The sequence below is a fragment of the Trichosporon asahii genome, assembly GCF_000293215.1.
Source record: "Trichosporon asahii var. asahii CBS 2479 unplaced genomic scaffold scaffold00070, whole genome shotgun sequence".
Taxonomy (NCBI): domain Eukaryota; kingdom Fungi; phylum Basidiomycota; class Tremellomycetes; order Trichosporonales; family Trichosporonaceae; genus Trichosporon; species Trichosporon asahii.
This window is the reverse complement of record NW_014040855.1, coordinates 659,431-679,486: the sequence shown is the minus strand read 5'-3', so window position 1 is coordinate 679,486 and position 20,056 is coordinate 659,431. Positions and strand designations below refer to the sequence as shown.

Here is a 20,056-nt window from a genome sequence, read left to right as displayed (position 1 = left end):
TTGGGCAGCTTTGTCGTCATTTCAGTCCACATTCCGCCGCATTCCGCTGCGTGCCTCGTGCTGTTCCGGGCCGTAGCGTTTCCGCTGCAGCCTGCACTGATCGGTAGATGCGCTTCCGCCGGAGGCTAGCTCCACTGCGGGCACCGTTCCGGATCGTCGCGGGGACGCACACGACACAGTGCTCACGCGACCTTCGCCACGCCGACACTGGGTCTGCGAGCGCGGTACGCGTCTGACTTAGGCGCGGCAAAGACGTACCCGCCCGCCCAGCCTTCGTACTTGCGAGGGTCGCCTGCTGCGTCGTACCCGGCGCCCGAGACGGCGAGGCACACGGGCGTGCTGAAGGATTCTGCTGTCAGCATTCATCCACCTCGATCTTTACGACACGGAAACCGCTTCCTAGAGTGATAGAGACGGAAAAGAAGGCAGAAGGATGCAAGAAAGACGCAAGGGAGGCAAAAAGATGTTCGGATGGACGACTTAGGAATCGAACCAAAGACCTCGTCAATGCTAGCGACATGCTAATGACGCGCTCTACCAACTGAGCTAGACGCCCCGACTTGATGACAGACAATCCCCGGACTGCTGATACCTGGTTTCCAGTCGCTGCGAATTCGATTAAGTGGCTGTGACTACTCCGCACCTCCGAACGAGCCCGCGTCGCTAGACAGTGACGCTCACGGGCAGGCTGCTCAATAGCGGATGTGAATGAAGAGGCCGAACATGATACTCACTGGGGATCCACTCGACTTTGTGCCCACGTTTCTCAAGGGCCATCGCGTCCTCCTTCTTCCAGCCCTGGACGGGTGCACCACGGTCTGTGTCCTGTTCAAACGTAGTGAGGTTGGGGAGCAGCTGATTGTGCAGGCGGCGGAAGGACAGTGCCTCGCCTGGCGGCATGCCGTAGTCGACCATGTTCCTGATGACCTGCACGTTGCAGCTGATGATCGTCGAGCCGCCCGCCGCGCCGCCGGCCATGAGATCAGGTCCCGCAGGTACCTCGGGGGACAGCGAGTCTGGGGAAGCACGCTCCAGAATGTAAGGGCAGGACGAGGACTGAGGGCGTTTTCCCGCCTGGACATAGTTCGCAGGCGACGGAGCGTACCCGAAGCCGTTCGGACGACCAGGGATGCTGAAGTCGTCGAGGGAATCGTTCAGCACGATGTTGTAGCCTGGCACAATGATGCGGCTAGCCCAAATTTGCCCGATCGTCGTCGTCAGCGTCACTGTCAGGCCAGTCTCGTCCGTGACTGTGATGTTCGACGTGCCGTGGTCGACCGGTTGCGCATTTCTGCTGTTAGCCACATGCCCCTCTCCTAGTGCGATTCCAGTGTTGAGGATCATCAGAGCACAGCCACCATTGCCACAAGAAAGACGCAAGCATAGTTTAGATTGCAGCCACCACGACAAGAACATGACAGTAGCCAACATCCCGCAGTGGGTTCACAATTACTTTGCCACTCAATCTTGCCGTCATCACCGTAGTAGCCGGTGATCGAAAGGACCCTCCCGCGTGTCGGAGAGGAGCCATTGGCCGACGCTCACATCCGGGACTGTGGGCATGCCGGCAACGCCGCCAACATCGGACATCGATCTTATGCCAGCAGTGGACACGCGGTGACCGGCACAGTGCACTACAGGCCTAAAGCTACACCTTCGATGTCACAGCTGCGCCTGGCAGCCCAATGGCTGCCGGCGTGAACGAGTACGACCACGAACAACTTCGAGGAGCGAGGACATGAGTCGCCAACAGGAGTTGAATCAAGCCAAGCTTGTTTCTCTGGCTCAGAAGCCACCAGATCAATGGTTTGCCGTCTCCGGAGAACCTTCCGACTGTCTTAGATCTTGTCTGCACACCAACTCAGGTGCCACCCGCGCAAAGAGACGTAGCGCCGTCGACTAGCTGGCGGCTAACCTAGCCTTACGTTGGCGGCAGCGCTTCTGACGGCTTTGGGCGGCTGGCAAAACAGGTCACGCTGGTCGGCGCAGACCGCTGCCACAGTAGCCGCCGACACTCCTGACTCGCTGCAAGTGGTATCATGTGGCTGATAGCTGGTTGCCACATGGGCACTCACTTAGTGTACGCCTCCGGCTCCTGCGTCTCGTCTTTGATGAACTGAGCCTTGGCCTTGGGATCCGCGAGCATTCTCTTCTCCGTCTCCTTGGTGTCCTTTACGAAAGCTGGGTCGCCAAGCGCCGTGCGCTCGCCATAGGCGAGCCTCAGGGCCTCGATCGTGATGTGGTTGTCGCGCTCCGAGCCGGGATCCTTCAGCGGGAACTCGTTCATCGTCCCCAGCGCCGAGAGCAGCACGGCGCCCGACGCTGGCGCCGACACCGAGGTTACCTTGTAGCCCCTGTATGTTGAGGAGATGGGATCGCGCCATACAGGCTGATAGTCTGTTGTAAGCTAAAGCGAGACGACTACATGGCTTTGAGATCATTTTTAACATTCTTGAAAGTCAGTCACGGGCCGCGATGGCCCCGGCGCAACGCCAAGGCCGTTCGGACCCCTACGTCCTTTGGACACCGAGCCTCGTGACTACACCGACACCGAGCATCAGAATGGGCGACATCGGATGTAAGGCCTATGTCTGCCGGCATCGGCACATATCCACGTCTCCCTCATCGGCAACCTCGATCCGAAGAGCCCGTTCTCAGCAGACATTCCGCTGGTAGTGTTGTGCATCGTGAACGCGGCGTCCTCCTTGGTCGTCCTTGGTCCTCCTTGGTCCTCCTTGCTCGGTCACACCCGGCCAAGCTCGGTCGAACTCCTCCTCATCCCACAAAACATGGCCCACTCACCAATAAGGTCCTGTTTCGTCATGAGCCCTCCCTTGTCTTGGATCGCTTTGACAATAGCGTCGCCCATCTCACCCTCATAGAGCGTCATCGGATCCTCGCCGATGATCTCCAGAGTCCGGGCATACTCAAGCCGTTGGTAGTTCTCGCCTTCAGGAATGATGTGTCCGTTTCGGGTCCAGGTCTTGAGGAACTCGGAATCGTCGGCCATCCACGATCCTTGCGGACAGTCGCGCGCAATGAACTGCCATGAGTATCAGAGGAGCCAAGAGGGCTAGGAGACAGGGAGAAGAAAAAGAAGGCATGGAAATTTGAGGAAGACACAGAAACAAACGAAGGAGGAAGACAAGTGCAGACCTGTCCATCACCGGCGCTTGGCACGCACATTCGCATGAGAATGCCAATGACCTCACCCGCCACTAAACTCAAACACTAGCGGTGCTAGTAGGGTGGTTCTGAGCATATTGAGTAGGGTCAGGGCGCGACTGCTTGGTCGCGACAGCAGGGGCTCTTGCAGCAACCATCTTCCGTGACCATAGGTCCGCTAAGGCATTCTCGTCATGCCTTGCGTAACGAGTGATCAGCCTTGACCCCTTCGAGTGACCTCGAAATTACGGACACGTTTACGACGACAAACGCGCTTGGTACAGGACCGCCTTGCAGGGAAGACATCAGAGCGCAAGGGGCACGAGGGGCTCGTGTGCCGGTGTTGTCATGTTTGCGGATATGCGGATCTGTCCCTGCGCAGCTGGCCGCCTGAGACCAGTGTTCTCTACGCACTCGTCGCTGTCCGTCTCCTTGACGAGAATAAGGATGGTTGTCTTCCAAATCGACCCAAGATCCGAGCATGATAGGAGTACTCACGTCATACAAGTCCTTGCCCATTGGGATACCTTCCCTAGCCAGCCGCACGACAGGCGCAATGCACTCCTTCCAAGCAAGTTTCCCGAAGCGCTCGTGGAGAGCCTTGAGGCCCTTGATCTCGCCGGGCACAATGACGCTGTTGCCGCCCACCATCGTGTCCTTGTCCTGGATGTACTCTTGCGTGATTGCCTTCGGTGCTGTGCCGCGGAAGTCGACGTAGCTGTACTCCGAGCCGCTCGAGGAAGGCTGACGCACGAGCGCAAAGCCGCTCCCGCCGACGCAACTGTGGTAAGGACAGAAGAGGTGCACTGCCAGTGTTGTGGTGATTGCACAGTCGACCGCATTGCCGCCCCGCGCCATCGTTGCAGCGCCAAGGTGAGCGGCCGAGCCGTGCTCACTCGCTATAGCGCCGGGAATGGGGTCGGGCATATTGGGTGTCGATGTCGATATAGGAAGTGAATGTGACTGATGCTACTCAGCCCCAACAGTGAGTGTGCTGAAGGTGAGTGTGTGGGCGGTGCCGAGGGCAGCCGGGAACAACATCACACCGCATACACCGGACCGTTGTGTGCCGTGGCGCGGTGGGCTCGGCGTAAGCCGACGCCGTACACCGTCTGATCTCGGCAATGCTATCTGAGTCACCGACGCGGGATCTATTTCGTCTCGATAAGGTGTGCCTTCCTCCCGTCCTTGCAGCAACCTCGCCGATTATCTATCTAGATACCTGATTATGTTTCTGCATAGTGTTACTGCTTACTCCGCCCCCGAGCACCTCGCCTCGACCCAAGTGCGGTCCCTACCGACGGTGGTGAGGTTCTCACACTTCTGTCCGTCGCGAACGACAACAACGTCCTCGATGCGCACACCGCCCACGGGGAGGTACTTCTTCAGAACCTCGTGGTCGATGTACTGGTTGTCCCAGACACCGTGCTCGTCGAGCATCTGCGGCGCAAAGTAGCATCCAGGCTCGACGGTAAGCACCATCTTGTCCTGCAGCTTCTGCCTGAGGCGGAGGTAGGTGTAAAGCTTGGCGGGCGTCTGCTTCGTGCGCTCCGGCAGGTCCAGGTGAACGGTGCGGAGGTACTGCAGAGAGTCGTGGACGTCGAGACCGAGCGAGTGTCCGAGACCGTGCGGCATGAACGCAGCCGAAACACCGGTCTGCAGGATCGTCTCAGCGTCGCCCTTCATGATGCCGAGCTTCAGGAAGCCGTCGATCAGAATCTCGTGAGCACGAAGGTGAAGCGTGTCCCAGTGCGCGCCAACACGAACCATGTCCTCCGTCTCCTTCTGCATGCGCAGAACGAGTTCGTAGATCTCGCCAGCGCGGTCGGTGTACTTGCCGCCGTTACCGACCGGGATCGTGCGAGTAACGTCCGAAGCGTAACCCTGCCAGTCGGCACCTGCATCGATCAGGAGAATCTGTGGCTCGAAGGCGCCGGCGTGCAGAGCGCTCGTCGAGGAAGCGTGGTCGTGGTCGGGAATGTCGCCGCAGCAGCCGCGCGCCATGCGGCGCGGAGTGAACGACGTGTCACCTGGGACACGGGGGGTAGCAGTGGAAGGGAAAAGCCTGTCGTTGCACCTGAATCGGTCAGATTTTCTGCGGTCGTCGAACGCCTCTGACTCACACATAGTGCAGGGTGCTGGCATGGTGGCCGGAGGCACAGATGGGGAGGTAGGCTTGCTCGGCGCCCATGCGACGGCAAGTGGCAACGAAGAGAGCCTCGGCGTCCTGCTCGCTCTCCACCTCCCACTCCGTCAGCGCCTCGTGACCGGTACGCTCCTTCGAGGAAGGTGCGCCCTTAGCTCGGCGGGCAGCGAAGCGTCCAAGCTCACGCATCAACACCTCGTGAGCTCCAGAGGTGATGGCGTTGGCCTTGCGGATGAGGTCGATCTCCTCCTCGGTCTTCGTCAGACGGGCAATGTGGAGAGCAGTGCGGAGGTGCTCAGAGGAGTGCTTCGCCTTCTGGAGCACCTCGTTGACGGCGGAGGGAAGAGGAGGGAACTCGTGGGTGACGGGGAGTGTGTGGATCGTCACGTCGCTTGGGAGCTGAGAAAGGGCGCTCGCGATGTCGGTCGTCGCCTTGTACTCTCCGGCGTCGAAGCGGTTCCTAGCATCGTCGAGAGTGGGAGGAGCCACGCTCCACATCGTCTCGAGCGGGTCAGCGGGAGGAATGAACAGCGTGTGCTGGACATTGTTGGCGCCAGGGGTGAAGGTGATGAGGACGCTGGCGTCGTGCACGTCGTGCGCACCAGTCAGGTAGTTAAAGTTGGCTTCCTGGTCTACAGGTTAGCTCAATGGTTAGAGATGAAGAACTCACGGAAAGGCTGCTCGCGGTCAGTGTCATCGCGACAAGTCACCGGGTGACCTTGGAGGAAGATCGCATGAGTCTGCGGTTAGCTCGCCGACGGCGCGGTAAATGCTTACGCCCTGTCGCTCAGCCTCGGGGAGCTGCTTGGTGAGCTCGCCTGCAAGCTTAATGGCGTGCGTGCGAGCTGGCAGCTTGGCAACGGGGGTGACGGTCATGGCGACGGCGTGTAGTGAGGTGGCAAGAAGATGGACTGTTGAAAACACGGCTATCACCGATGAGTGGAAATATGTCACCGCTCGGTCGGAACAAGGGCCACGCGCCGCCTCCCGCGCTTACTTCAAGTGGAGGCAGCGACTTCGACACCATGGCGCTCGAGTTTCTGAGACAATGCACGTCGACCACTTGCTGCGCAACCAGTATTCTGAAGTGGGCAAACAGCATGTGCACCAGCAGGGCTGAAGGCAGTTCAACTGCATACTCTGATTTGTGATTTGTGGCGTTCGGACGGTTGAACTGGAGGGCGGCTACTGCCCAGCGAGTGTCTTACTTACTCGTGACGAGGGATGGCAGCGTTAAGAAAGCTCATGCATGTTTACTACTATGACAACAGTTGTTCGTCCCTATGTCTCTATGTGGTCGTTAGTCCGTCTCAGATGCGGTCGACGTAAATCTCCGGCTCGGACTTGCGCCGCTCCCGCCGCTCGCGCTCCTTCCTCTCCTTTCGCTCAGCTGGATATGCCGAGGAGAGAAGCTTCTCTATCCGCGCCTCGTAATCGAAGTCGTCGTCAGTACCGACGCCAACGTCTCTTGTGACATTGGGCAGCGGTGGAGGCTCAACCTTGGGTTGAGGCGGGTCCACGTGAGGATCACCAATAGTCAAGTTGGAGATGCCAACGCCGCAGATGACGAGGACGACAATAATGGCAATAGCCCTGCGCGTGGCCTCCCACTTGGCGCTCTCAATCTCAGTCTTGAGGTCTCCAACGGAGATCGTAGCACGGTTGTTGATTTCCTGTAGGCTTAGCATATGAGAGGCATATGAGAGACGACACGACCGAGCGGTGCCCGTGACTCACCTCGATCAGGATATCGAACGACTTCAAGCCGGCCCTAGTCTCGTCCTTTGTCGTGCTCAGGTCCAGCTCAATGTCATGCTTTAAGACCTGCACATTCTCTGCCATGCGCTGGTCCACGCTCTCCAACTCACGCCGCACAGCAGTCACAGCGTTTCGTGCAGCAATGCCAGCGTTACGGTTGCGCACCTCGAATTCGGTACGGAGCTTCGACAGCGCAGCCTTGTACAGATACGCCTCCTGCGCATGTTAGCTAAAGTCCAGCACGTGTGAAGCTTACGTTCTCCAGCTCCTCCTTACTGAGCATGTTCGAGGTGGCGCGCTCAGAACGCTGGTTCAATAGTTGGCGAGTGCCGACCATGAGCGTCTTGGCGGTTCCTTCGGGCACGGACGCCTTCTCGAGCACGGTCACAAAGGTATATGTGTTGAACGGGTGGCGGCGCTGCTTGCGGGGCGCAGATGAATCTCCCGGGAACGGATTTGGTAACGGCACACGAGCGACAGCCATAGTCGTCGCATCCGGTTCGTCGATGTCGGGAAAGAAGTCAATTGGGCGTCTTGGCCCCTTGTCTTCAACAGGTTGCGGCTTCTCGTCATGCTTCTCAGCAGCTTCATGAGTTTCTGCCTCTGGCTCGCGCGCTTCCTCAACGTGCGGTGGCGGGGGAAGACCAATTGCGTCGTGGTGGTCAGGAGGAGGACGAGGCGGTGGCGTTGAGGACAGTGCTCGCTGCTGCTGTGCGGAAGCGCGAAGGCGCGAGCAGGACACTGCACGCCTTGCCAGACGGGTCGCGAGCATGTGTGTTGGGCGAAACGAGAGGACGGGGCGGGTCGAGGTTCGGGAAGTAAGATACAGGGGGTTGGGTGAGTGTATGGTTAGTCTCTTCGGCGCGTCATACACTTGCGGACCAACAAATACACGACCAGACGTTGCCAGCACACTCCCACGTGGTCCACGTGGTTCATTGTCACGTGATAGCACACTGGCCTCAGCCGCCCAATCCGGTGTGTGTGCGGTTCGTTTCGAGGAGCGAATCGAGATGCTGTGTGATCGTCGTATTACAACGCCACAAAGATGAACGAGGCTGCGGGGCGCATGTGAGAGGCGTTGTCAACGTTCCCAAATAATGGACCTGCGATTCCTGTGCAGCTTCAACGCTTCATGTGTTGTTGGGCGGTTAGGGCGCAAGCCAGGAACGGGCCAGAGCATATGTAAGATCTGTGCTTGCGCCAGCGTATAGACGTTGTCCCCGTCCAGACCGCCGCTTTGCGACCGCCTATCCGGCGCCAGAGCCTCGAGCTTCGCTGGACTTCCCAGGCAAGACGACAGTGTATGGATCCATGTGCGGCTGTGTTCTGTACCTCTCGGATCTCGGCATTGGGGATCCTCGCTTCTGGGGAAGACGGTGAGCTTCGGGGGCCCGGGTTGTTGGGAACAACGCCTCGGGGCGTCTAGTTCGTTCGAGCAGGAATTAGAACGGAGAGGAATATTGTTAGCGCTGAGAAGAGCTGCTTCGCCCAACAGAGCAGGCACGGCACTTAGAGGAAGCTTCCCGCTGCGACCGGCGTTGCTACGGGCAGCTCGATTCGTTGCGAACCGCGAGAGCAAAGCGTTAAGATGCTCAGTCTTGGAACATCAGGTGAGTCAGTTACCGCTGTGCCGAACTCGTGAAAGAGCCTGTTCGATGGCCGAGGTGCCCGACGATCAACTTAGAATGGCCACAACACCTTGCACGAGGGCAGAGACTGCCTCGCGTGGATTTGTGTGCCTTTTCGTTCCTCGGCCTATACCTCGGGGACCTAAGGATCGTCAATCCATGCGGGCAGGGAGCGCAGGGTTGGCCTTGCCTCCGCGCGCCGTATGCGAGTGCTGGGGGTTGTTGTTGTGTCATTCGGAAACCTCAGTTGAGGGGTTGAGTGGGAGGCCCTGCTCATCTGCGACAAAGGGAAGAAACTGTTACGCAAGCACTCAAGGACAAGAGGAATGGGCATTGACGTACATGAAGCCGGTCGACGGGTAAACGAAGTGCGCGTTGAAGCCAACAGGGGTTTAGCCACATTCAGCCTCTCCTTGTAACTCACCCTGGCAAAACAACGAAAAGCCCACAGGGCCGTTCGAGACATCGAGGAATCTACTGTAGATGCGCTTCGTGACAAGAGTATCCGGTCTTCTGCGCGCGATAATACGTACTCTCTCCGCGTGGCCAGGCGGACAGCGTCTGACGACGCTTCTGCAGGAACCGCTAGGAAGGTAGACGGCGCGTCGTCACTGCCCGTTTAGGAAGGCTGAGCGACGTTGAAGCTTAATCTTTAGTTGTTTCGCCCACAACAACTATGTGGTAAACACCGTCCGGAAGAGAGGCTACGTACGTTCATGCCACACGGCGGGGTACCACAGGTACGGTGCCCAGTGCGGGTCTGGCAGTGATGATGAGGGGCTGCGCACGAGCATTGAATCGCCTGGGCGGGCCCGAGCGCGTGCGCAGCGATTGCAGGGGTGGCACGTTAGACATTCGGAACTGAGTGGCCTGGGCCACATGAACCACGGCATCATTAGCTTGGCTATGCAGGCTTTGGGGTGCGCGAGGCAAACCAGAGCCGATGTTATTCCAACGGATCACGGCCCAATGTCTAAGGCGCCCACGCTTGCGGAGCATAGTACCCACGTAAGCCCGCCGGCCCTGTTGCTGCGAGATCTTCCTCCTTGGCCGGAGAAACGTTCTCTGGAGTCAATCCCTGCGTCGTGGAAATTATCCAGCCTCTCAGATGTAGGGCGACTGAGCCTGCCCTGGTCTTAGTCTGCCTGGGTTTCGGGACTGAGGAGGCGTTGAGGCGTGGAGACGATCGCGTCCGAAAATCGCGCACCCAGGTTCTTACCTGTCCGAATCACTGAGAGGGTACAGTTACCGACTTAAGGCAGCAGGGTAGGACGCCGCACAGGCGGACGTTGTCACGGTGGTCACGGTTTCTACTGTTCTCAGGTTCATCCTGTGTCAGGTGCTACATGGACTCTACCCTTCAGCGCAAAGTATTGCACGATGCCCGTAGGGCAGTGACGTCAGGAGTCGACGAGAAGCGGCTTTGCGGATCTTGCGGCTACTGAATATCCAGCGCGCGACCATCGTATAATCCACGGAACACGATCGCGAAGGGCATCATGTGCAGCGTGTTCACAGCGAGCGCGATTGCAGGGCGTATGAGCATTGACGAAATCGGAAGCGGAACGATCGGCTAATCAGTCGAGCGAGACCACGGTGTACGCGGACAGAGCGGCGCCGACTGGTCGTCACGAGATGGAACGAAGTACGGGGAGGCGGAGGGGACCCCGCGATGCCCGTCTCGATGACCCGGCGAGGTGCGGAACAAAGCTCGGGTGGTGTTGCAGCTGCGTTGCCGTGTTAGATGCTATTGTCCAATCGCGCGGTAGAGGGAGCTTGCCGTCACTGATCTGCCACGCTTTATTCCTGTTGGTGGGCGGCGATCAATAAGATTAGAGAGCCCCGAATGCTGAGGGGTTGTGTGATGGGCTGCGTCGTGTGGGATTGGTTGGAGGAGACGCACAGGGCCCGGCGATTTGGAGAAGATGCGGGCAGGCTGCTGAGGATTGGCTCTTGAGTGAGCGATAGGGAACGCACTAGGCGCGGTCGAATCATCCAGAGGACGGCGGTCTCTGGGGCCTGGGTCGCCGGTGTCCAGCTCGCTCTTCGGCTGTCGCTGCCCTAGTTGGCCTCACTGGCCCCGAAGAGCGCGGAGACGGCACCGCGGGCCGCGTGGCGTGTCGAGATAAGAGCTCCAGCATCCGAGACAGTCCCCGCCTTCCAAACCAATGGGTCCCAATCAGGTCCGCCCAGGGCTTCCCCAGACCTGTCCCTGACAGCCCTGGACTTGTCCTGATGCGATCCTAGATCTCAGATATCACTGTCTCCACTCACCCCCGCACCCGCAACCCGCCCAGCCGCTGGCTCCCTGCTCCCAGCTGCCCGCTCGCCCTCGTAGCTCTCGTTCACCGTCACAGTCAGCCAGTTAGCCAGTCAGCCAGCCAGAGATCAAGTTAAGTGATGTTCCGTGCGCAGTTCGCATGCAGACAGCTGCAGATGCAGCCGACACCCGATCCTCGGTCCCGTCACCCGTCCCCGAAGGTGCAGCTGAACTTCATGATGTTGACACGCAGCGGCCACCGCGAGACAGACCGCCCGAGGACGTGGCCGCTAGATAGAATACATGAGGGTTGCAGAGAACTATTACGGGCAATCGCAATTTCCAATGACAATGTGTCCGTGGCCCGCCTGAACGGAGCTACGGACTTCAATCGAATGCAAGATAGGACCGATCATGAGAATATTTGGAGATGTTGTACACGGGCGTCGGGCATTCACCCTAGCGCCAGGCCGCATGGCGAGAAGATATCCGCCAGCCGATTGCTTCGAGGGCATGACTCTAGAGTCCCTGCAAGGCCTTTCGGAAGCTCGTTCGTTGTGCCCAGTGACCCCAGTAGATGTGCAGCTTTGGGCCAATCCTGTAGCCGCCGATAAACTGTTCGACGCTCTGCAGCCCATGCGGTCCCAAAGACATTCCTGGGGAACAGATCTTTACAATCTGTGCTAGCCAGGCGACAACATAGCAGTCTGCGAACGTCTGCGGGACGTTAGTCGGTCTCTGAAATCCGTTAAGCTCCCTCCACAGACACTCACCAAGTCGTCCCCTAGGCAATATGGCCCAACGATTTGCGATTCCAACTTTGCCAATGTCGAGGGGAGATGCACGGTCCAAGATGCTCTGCTGGCTTCGATGAACTCCAGCACCCGGTCCTCTGGAGCGTCGCCCGTGTAAATGTCGAGTATCGCCTGATTCGAGAGAGCCTTTTGTTCCAGAAACGAGATGAATCTGGGTTCTGCCGATTGTTGCGACGATGGGGCTGGACTCATTACGTCTTGACGGTACTGCTGGAGATACCGTCGCAACGCAAGGCTTCGCGCGCCAAGCATCGCTCCCTGCGGTCCAGACCACTTTCTTCGAGCTTCATTCTTGTCGACGATGGACAGATAGAGGAAATTTGGGTCAACTGTCGACTGGCGCACCAGATCAATCAATGTGGAGGATAAGCTTTGGTCTATGAGATGTGTCAGTCAAATTCGTCCAGAGGACATCCCGTCACTACCTACCGGCTGGTGTTGCTGGTGATAGTCGCGGGGAAGGTCTTCCTCCTGGGGCAGCTGGCGTGCCGACCGGAAGACAGTTATCGATAAACTCGCATATTGACTGGCCACGGTCAGCATTTCCCAGAGCGTGCTCTACCTCCATGATACCCACTGCGGTGTCACACAACATGTGGTATATGGGCTCGGCGGCTCCTAGCTTCGTCTCTTTCCGCGGAACGGCGAAAGTGGGAATGGCGCCTGCTGTTAGTAGGAAGTCTGTGGGGTGCATGTTCGATTCGCATTCACCATCTGCATTGATTCTGCTCTTGTCAGCTATTGAACGTACCCAGCGCCTTCCTCGCTCGGAGCCACTCACTTCAGGTAGTTGTGGGAAAAGTTCTCGCCCTTGGCTGTGCGGCACGTCAGCTTCGCCCAGTGATGCGGACCCGAATTGCCTCACTGATGTCAACTGGGCTGATCACATATTCGTCTTCACTGTAGCCCTTCTCGATAAGGGCTAGTCTGGGAACGGTCGCTAAAGCTGATGTTGGCCAACTGTGAAGTCAGTATCTGATGCATTCGGTCGGAAGGCGAGTGTGAGTAACCTCGTATCGAAGTGACAGAGGGCACCTGTTAATGAAGTGAGGGATCGACAGTGCAACGCAAACATGGGCAGAAGGTTCCGTGTCTGATCCCCTGGTTTCGGCTCGCGATCTGCACGTTGCGCTTGCATGCACGACTCACCAGTATAGTACTGCTTTCGGAACATCTGCCTCAGCGGGGTCCATGACGACATTGCGAACGACCTCGAAGGCGCTGATGATGATGAGCAGTGGTGGTGGAGATGTTGGAAAGCGATGGGCGAAGAGGTTCGGAAGAGTCGCTTCAAGCTCTTAGAAGAGGGAGAGGTATGCAAGGGTAGGCCAGGGAACGGGCCCTATGGCTTTTTGACTTTGTATGGAGGGACTGATTGGGCGAGGTGCCGCAGGTCTTGTTTGGCAGGGTTCGCTGGAGAGAGACACGACGAAGAGGAGGAGGACGAGAGGTTAATAGTACTTGTAGTACATATGGCAGGGATACGTTGCAGTGGAAACGCTGTATCCCCCAGAAGCCGTCAGGGTAGAGGGAAGGGGGAAGAGGGGTACAGAGGAGAAGATCAAGGGCAGCGTACGGCGGACGACGAAACGGAGAGTTGTCAGGATCCAAGGTCAAGGCGGCGAGTGATGGACGTGTCGTATGGGATGGGCGGCAGGAGGACCAGGACCTGGAGACTGGATGTGTTTGCACTTGTGGGATGATAGGTTTAGCGTCGATGTGGTGCGTGTGGGGTTGGGATCCAGGAAATCAACGTAACCGCAACTGGCAGCAGCGGGGTCTGGTGTGCTGATGCGTTGATGCGTATGTGTGCTGTGGGCATGCAGTCAAACAGTCCCAGTCGTGCGGGCAGTCCCCCGAGCAGCCGGGCAGCCTGGCCCTGTCTAAGTTTCCTCGTGGACACGACACTGACCGACTACCCAGGCCATCAGGCTGCCATCAGCAACTAAACTCAAGTCAGGGCAGCCATCCGGGCTGTTGACTGAGTGTCCCGAGGCGCGCGCCGTCCGCAGGACAGAGTTTAACGAGCCATTGTCTTTCATCAGTACCTGTTGTCCCTAATCCGTCCCTGCTTTCCTCTCCCTGTCCTTCCCTCCGCTGCCTCGTTTCTACCGTTCTACCGCATCCTAGCGGTTGGCTCCTGCAGCCTGCGGGCAGGTGACTCGACCGCGATGTCAGCTTTCCATAAACCTCTCATACCTCTCATCTCGGCTCATTTCTCGCCTCTTTCTGTTTCTGTGCTTCTTCGCGACTCTTCTGAAAATAACAACGCCACAGTACACAGGTCACTTTGTCCGGAACCTCATCGAGTTTCTTTTCCTTCACGACGTGACAGCTCCTCAGGGCAGATCTTGCGGCCTGGGTTTAGGTTGTCTCCGAGACTGCCGCCCACAATGCTGAGGTGCAGCTTGCAGATGTGCGAGCTTATAAGAAGCTGGGGGGGGGCATTGCCTGTGGTTCTTCCCCGCAGAAATATGGCTTGCTTCGCATTCCCTCCTTCGATTTCTGCGACCTCTTAACCATACAGTGTTGAAAGTACGCTTACGAAGATGACGAAATTAGGGTTCAATTCGACAGGAACCACCCGGCCAAATGGGCGCCAAGGATCGGCGAGTTCTCCAGTACCCGCTCGTGCCGCTCGCCAGCCAAAACCTTGTTCCTCTCCGACGACAATGATGTTAAGAATCAACCAGCAGCGTCCGTACAGATGTCCTCCATACGGATACAGCGATAACACATCCAGCTCCGGGGCCTTGATTTGTGTCTGACTATATCCTGACTGGTACTATGTCGTGTGCCACAGCTCTCCATGAGGTGTCCCCGAGAGCTTCACACGAGGCCCTGGTATTCTGTGGCGAAAGGCTATCTCACGCGCCATCGCAATCCTGGCCAATTCGCCGGGCATGTCGACGAACTCCACAACAGCATTGTGAGGGTCAACAGTCCTTGTGCAGTGCATGGTACCCAGGGCCGGCCCTCTTCCTTTGGAGCTCGCAAGCCCGCGTGTGGGCCCACCAAGCGAATGCTAACCTGGCAGGCATCTTCCGGGAATCCCGCACGGTGAAGACTTGAGGTCACTGGTACACGAGGGCTCTCTCAGTGGCTGCTTCTCTCCTGGCCTACTCGCCTCTCGAGACAATTAGCGCTCAGCGGGCTGATTCTGACAGAAGTACACCGCTACCCCTCTATCACCTGGCCCGCCGCAACTACTCCATCGAACCATGACTTGACGCGCTTTTTTTTGCCCGCTACCGGTCTTTGGTATGTTAGGTGCGATTAACCTGGCATATAACTGCCGCCAACACAGTCCATCTTCCTTGGTGCTTGGGCTTTCCACCCGGTCACTGACCAATTTCGGGACATCCTTAGCAACTTCCAAGGGGAGGTGCTAGTATTGGCTTCCGTTTAGTCCCGGACTTGGTCGTAAAAGAGCGCGTGGGTAGGCTAGGCTCCAACTCCGAACCGACATCTACGCCCAGACCCGAGATCTGATCCTGCTAGTCTGGGTGGTTCAGGAAATCTCCAAGTGGTGGTTATCATTCCTTTGCCGCCTTGAATTGTGGAGACCAGTCAGCGCGGGGTTCTGCAGTAGCTGCTCCGCACCATCGAGGTGAGGCACCTCCCCAAAGGGCTCATTTCGTTTACCTGGCCTCAGCGTGCCAAGAACATTCCGCTGTTGGCGAGAAGCTCATCATGCGTGCTGACTCGCTCGCCGTCATAGCCTCGGCGTCGGATATGCTAATGGCACAGAGCGTGACTTCGTTGGAACCGCCGTAAGATCGAAAGTCGGAATGTCACAAGGCTGTCTGCGGATTTGAGCGTAATCTGCAGCCGAGGCTCAGAGCACAGATCGAGTCTAGCGAGCTATCGAGGCACCTCCCTTGATTCCCGTGGCAGTGGTCCTCCCGGCCCGTTTGATCGCTCCAGGCTGCTTTTGGTCGTCCGTATGAACCATACGATGACCAGCATAGTCCCCTTCGGACGGTCCAATGGGAGACACGTTGGCACGCCAGCCGAGCCTGCTCCTGAAAGTTTCAAAGCAATATGAGAAACCCCTTCTCCGACTGCGACGCGATGGAGTGGTTTTGAGACCATTCTCTCGCCCACGTATTCCGTCTGTTGGTGAGAGGATGCACATCTAAGCACTTCCGAGGTTGAAGGGGAACAAGGGCTCGACAGACAGCCTTGGCCGGTGTCCGTCAAAATCGCGGTACGAGCCTGTTTGTTCACCGTTGTGGCACCATTGTCGACCAAATAACGGGCGGCATTTGTCGTGCCTGTTTTCGGTCGTCCCGTTGTCGTCGCCGAACCTGAAATGTCTGGTGCTGTTTGGTAAGCGCCGAACTATACGACGACCTCGTTCAGGACATCACATCAAAGCTTGTGCTGCAACGACCGACAGGAGGACACCTCACACGAAGATCAGGGGTCGGCTCTGCAGATGACAATGGAACACACCTGGCGATCGTCGGACCCCGGCATCTGTAGTCTGTGAAGATACTCCTCCAGGAGCTTCGCTGGCATCGTTTCCCGCCGGGTTTCGTTTCGGTGGGACTTGCTGAGCTCTGACGCACTCGTTGTCGAGTGAGTACTCATCCCGTTATTGACCTACTGTAACGCACTATAGCTGAACTCAGGCGAAGGCGTCGCGTAACAACGCACGAGTGTACCGCAGAGCAAACTCACTACCTTGGGGCGCTGCTCTGGCATGATGGCCTCAAACCAATTCACCCATGTTACTGATAACGGCTCGGTCGATTGCGCGGGGAAGGATGTCTTTCTTTTCTCGACTTGCTCGTTGAGAGGAAACAGGATTGGTGGGTGGTCATCTGTACTTACCCTACCCGGCTGTGTGAACAACCTTCGTTCCAATAAACCGACTGTCGTGAGTCCATCGAGCCCTGCTTATATGACACATGAAATTGGACACCTTTGGCTCGGCTGCGTCGCAGTGGTTGTCGTTGCCTGCCCCGTGTGCCGACAGTATCCACACGGCCCTGGCCACGCAATGACTCAAAGCAATGTCGGTCGACGAGGAACGCAAGGACTGCCCTGCACAGGTGAACGCTCTGAACCTACGTACCCAACAGACTCGGATTTCCTCCGAATCCAACTGCGATCTGCAGTGCCTTAACATGGCGCGTGAGGCGCGGTTTATGCCAGTGGGCGAAACCTCACAGAGCCCTACTCTTGTATCTGTGCCCGCCAGAGGGAACGGGCCTGCGCTCCGAGAAGAAGGACCGTGCTTCGACAACGGTGCCCGGTGCCAATCAGGAGAATGGAAGGCACGTCCTCCGCACCTCCTTTCCGCACTTTCACTGTTGCTGTGACGGTTACTCATCTCAGGTACAAGGAGACTCCTTTGTTCTGCTCGGTGCTACTGCGTCCGATGAACTCCACGGATTGTCTAAATCCCCAGGCCCTAGGAGGACTGGCAGTCGGACAAGCTGAACGCTCTGTACTCGACGCCATTTCGTCAGTGCACATATCATGACATTCGGCGGTCAGTCTTCGTCCATCACGTCGCGCTGATGCGCGCCGGTCAGTGGTTCACCCCACACTTCCTCCCACATTCACTGGGGCTTGCTGACAGCAGGGAGCGTCCAGCCAAGTAAGTCAGCTGCCTGGATCCGCTCGCCGAAAGCCTTCAGTTCGAGACCGAAAAGGTAGCATGGACAGCGAGGCACGATATCGGTTCTCTCGTGAGGTCATCAGACAACGTGCCTCATATTTCTATTCCAGCCACCTTGGCCTGCAGGTGCTGCGACACGACGTTCCAGTGCATGAAACCCCGGAGACATGAAGCGGGCAAAGCTGACTGCTCCTCACGGAGGGCACATCTCGCGTCGTTCGAAGCTGGTAGCGCCCACTGTGGACCGGTCTGCGCGACGAGGAGAGTGTGCGATTTGACCATGCTCCCCTCGCCGCAGCTCTTCGTAAGATGCCAGGCGCCTCCAACTGGCCACAGTCGCTGCGGCGCGCGAGATATGAGAAGTTTCCTTCACTATTTGGGACTGAAGTCCCTGTTCTTCGGAATATTGATCGTTCCTGTCGTTAAGAGTCTGCAAGACGTAGAGGGAGGGGTAAGATATACATGGTATGCAAAATGATATACGCGTTAATGCCGCTATGCGTGATGTGCCGGGCTACCTCATCTACTTCTTCTTAATCTCCTTGAGCTTGATAGTCTCGTCATTGATGAAAATACCCTGTAACACTGGTCAGTTCCCTGCTCCAGAATGCAGCAAGCCGAGTCTTCAATCTACCCACCTTTCCACGGTACGGCTCAGGCTTACGCCACCTGCGAATCTTGGCCGCGAAGAGACCGAGCTTCTGGTTGTCCGTACCAGTCAGAACGATCTTGGTCGGCTGGGGGACTGAGACCTTGATTCCCTCCGGGATGTTGACGAGAACGGGGTGCGAGTAGCCGAGCTTGAGGTTGATGCGCTCAGTAGGGATAGGGGGAAGAGTGTAGGGAGGGGCTCCAGGCTTGGCCGGTCGCGCGACGCGGGGAACGCTGGCCAGCAGTTCACGGAAAACCTCGGGGATCGGCTCGACGGTGGCACGGTAACCAACACCAACGAGCCTCAGCTCAGTGGTGTATCCCTCGGAGACACCGGTGACGGCGTTCTTAACGAGGGCACGGGTCAGACCCCACATGGAACGCTGCTTCTTCTCCTTCGCGTCGTGGACGTTGAGGGTAAGCTGGCCGTTGTCGGTGGGCTGGAGGATGATGGAGGGGTCAATGGGGACGACAAGAGTTCCGAGGGGTCCCTTGACCTCAACGAAGCGCTGCGCGGTGGCCGCATGGCGGGGTGTCGAGGGGGGAATCGAAAGTTCCGGGTAGGTGATGGTGACCTTGTCGGGAATCGGGACCGGCATGGAGCCGATGTGCGAGAAAGTCGGCGCGGTCGTCGAGAACGCGCGCGAAGACGAGGCGATACCGCACTGCAGCGTGCGCAGACCCCTCAGAGCGCTCATGTTGGAGAGTGGTGGACGCGTAAACAAATGGTGTAGGTCAAACCCGTCTCTCACCCAAAAAGTCGAGATCGAGGATGGACATTTCGGAACGACACTTCGGGGTGAAACCGGGATTAAAGGGAGAAAATGGCTCCGGAAATAATACCTCCACCACTCGTCTCTCACTATCAGAGGATCTCGACGTGAATGATGCATGGCTGAACATCGAAGTTGTTGTGTCATCCAATTGTTGTCGCATCCATCAGACCCTCGACCGGCATTCGACACAATGGGCAAGAAGAAAAAGACTCAGGTGTTCGTCCTCAAGCCGTGGTGCTGGTACTGCGAGCGTGAATTTGAGGATGAGAAAGGTAAGTTAGCTCCCCACATTGGCCCATCATGTGCTGACATCCACAGTACTGCTGCAGCACCAGAAGTCGAAGCACTTCAAGTGCCAGCTTTGTCCTCGAAAGCTGAACACGGCCGGAGGTCTCATGGTTCACTCGCAACAGGTGCACAAGACGGAGCCGGAGCCGCTTACGAACACGCTACCGGGACGCGATGGATTCGAGATCGAGATCTTCGGTATGGAGGGTGTACCGACGAACGCGCTCGCCGAGTGGAAGGCTAGGAAGGAGCAGGAGGCTGGTGTCGCTGCGCTTGCGGCTGCCGCTCAGGCTAAGCGCCCGCGGTATCAGTACAACGCGATCCCGGAGGCGGACCTGATGGCGGCTCTTGAACAGCACAAGGCGCTCATGACTGCGAGGAGAAACGGCGCGATCCCGCCGGCCTCTGTGCCGGCCATGCCGCCGCCGACATTGCCGGTTCCCCCAGCAGGCATGCCTCCGCCTACGCTCCCGCCCGGAATGCCGCCATTCCCCGGAGGTGCGCCGCCGCCCCCACCGCCCGGCACTCTGCCGCCGTTCCGACCACCGTTCCCCTCCAACTTCCCCCCTCCTCCTCCCGGCATGGTCCCCCCTGCCCCGGCACGACCGCCGCCCGCATTCGTTCCTTCTGCGGCTTCCGCCCCTACGACAACATCTGGACCGGGCACGCCGATTGGACCAGATGTCATGCCGCCGCAAAACGGCGTCTTCTGGCCGGACAACAATGCAACCCCGGCCGAGAAGCGTGCACAGCTGCCGAAGTACCGCTACACGTCTCCCGGTCCCGAGGAACGGGGGCAGAAGCGGAAAGCGGCGGCAGACTTCCTGTAGATTTAGATCTGAGATCACACACACCTGTATGGTTTCTTTTCCTAGACAACGAACCTCCGGTGGCGGAGGGTGTCACAGTCAGACAGCAGACAGACAGACGGACA

General features: G+C 57.9%; 8 protein-coding genes and 1 non-coding gene across 9 annotated transcripts; 1 reads left to right on the top strand and 8 right to left on the bottom strand.

The window, feature by feature from the left end:
- Positions 1–472: 472 nt before the first annotated feature.
- Positions 473–556, bottom strand: A1Q1_t476. The gene has a single exon. It is a non-coding gene; the product is annotated as a tRNA-Ala (tRNA).
- Positions 557–663: 107 nt separating this feature from the next.
- Positions 664–1,431, bottom strand: A1Q1_04082 (protein-glutamine gamma-glutamyltransferase; the record flags this gene model as incomplete). The annotated part of the gene is made up of 1 exon (XM_014322459.1): positions 664–1,431. One exon carries the CDS (start codon positions 1,429–1,431, stop codon positions 664–666), a length of 768 nt encoding a protein of 255 aa, XP_014177934.1.
- Positions 1,432–1,910: 479 nt separating this feature from the next.
- A1Q1_04081 (protein-glutamine gamma-glutamyltransferase) lies at positions 1,911–3,010 on the bottom strand (the record flags this gene model as incomplete). Its single annotated transcript, XM_014322458.1, has 3 exons — positions 1,911–2,025; positions 2,076–2,397; positions 2,803–3,010. The coding sequence occupies 3 exons, from the start codon at positions 3,008–3,010 to the stop codon at positions 1,911–1,913; spliced, it is 645 nt and encodes a 214-aa protein (XP_014177933.1).
- Positions 3,011–3,224: 214 nt separating this feature from the next.
- A1Q1_04080 (uncharacterized protein) lies at positions 3,225–4,092 on the bottom strand (the record flags this gene model as incomplete). The annotated part of the gene is made up of 2 exons (XM_014322457.1): positions 3,225–3,363; positions 3,419–4,092. The coding sequence occupies 2 exons, from the start codon at positions 4,090–4,092 to the stop codon at positions 3,225–3,227; spliced, it is 813 nt and encodes a 270-aa protein (XP_014177932.1).
- Positions 4,093–4,416: 324 nt separating this feature from the next.
- Positions 4,417–6,187, bottom strand: A1Q1_04079 (prolidase; the record flags this gene model as incomplete). Its single annotated transcript, XM_014322456.1, has 3 exons — positions 4,417–5,230; positions 5,289–5,938; positions 6,089–6,187. 3 exons carry the CDS (start codon positions 6,185–6,187, stop codon positions 4,417–4,419), a joined length of 1,563 nt encoding a protein of 520 aa, XP_014177931.1.
- A 434-nt stretch (positions 6,188–6,621) lies between these two features.
- On the bottom strand, positions 6,622–7,841 carry A1Q1_04078 (uncharacterized protein; the record flags this gene model as incomplete). Its single annotated transcript, XM_014322455.1, has 3 exons — positions 6,622–6,984; positions 7,049–7,285; positions 7,326–7,841. The coding sequence occupies 3 exons, from the start codon at positions 7,839–7,841 to the stop codon at positions 6,622–6,624; spliced, it is 1,116 nt and encodes a 371-aa protein (XP_014177930.1).
- Positions 7,842–11,479: 3,638 nt separating this feature from the next.
- Positions 11,480–12,968, bottom strand: A1Q1_04077 (uncharacterized protein; the record flags this gene model as incomplete). Its single annotated transcript, XM_014322454.1, has 6 exons — positions 11,480–11,677; positions 11,734–12,152; positions 12,205–12,500; positions 12,557–12,590; positions 12,641–12,735; positions 12,925–12,968. 6 exons carry the CDS (start codon positions 12,966–12,968, stop codon positions 11,480–11,482), a joined length of 1,086 nt encoding a protein of 361 aa, XP_014177929.1.
- A 4,962-nt stretch (positions 12,969–17,930) lies between these two features.
- On the bottom strand, positions 17,931–18,756 carry A1Q1_04076 (ribosomal protein L6; the record flags this gene model as incomplete). The annotated part of the gene is made up of 2 exons (XM_014322453.1): positions 17,931–17,984; positions 18,046–18,756. 2 exons carry the CDS (start codon positions 18,754–18,756, stop codon positions 17,931–17,933), a joined length of 765 nt encoding a protein of 254 aa, XP_014177928.1.
- Positions 18,757–19,024: 268 nt separating this feature from the next.
- On the top strand, positions 19,025–19,952 carry A1Q1_04075 (zinc finger protein; the record flags this gene model as incomplete). Its single annotated transcript, XM_014322452.1, has 2 exons — positions 19,025–19,106; positions 19,153–19,952. 2 exons carry the CDS (start codon positions 19,025–19,027, stop codon positions 19,950–19,952), a joined length of 882 nt encoding a protein of 293 aa, XP_014177927.1.
- Positions 19,953–20,056: the final 104 nt, after the last annotated feature.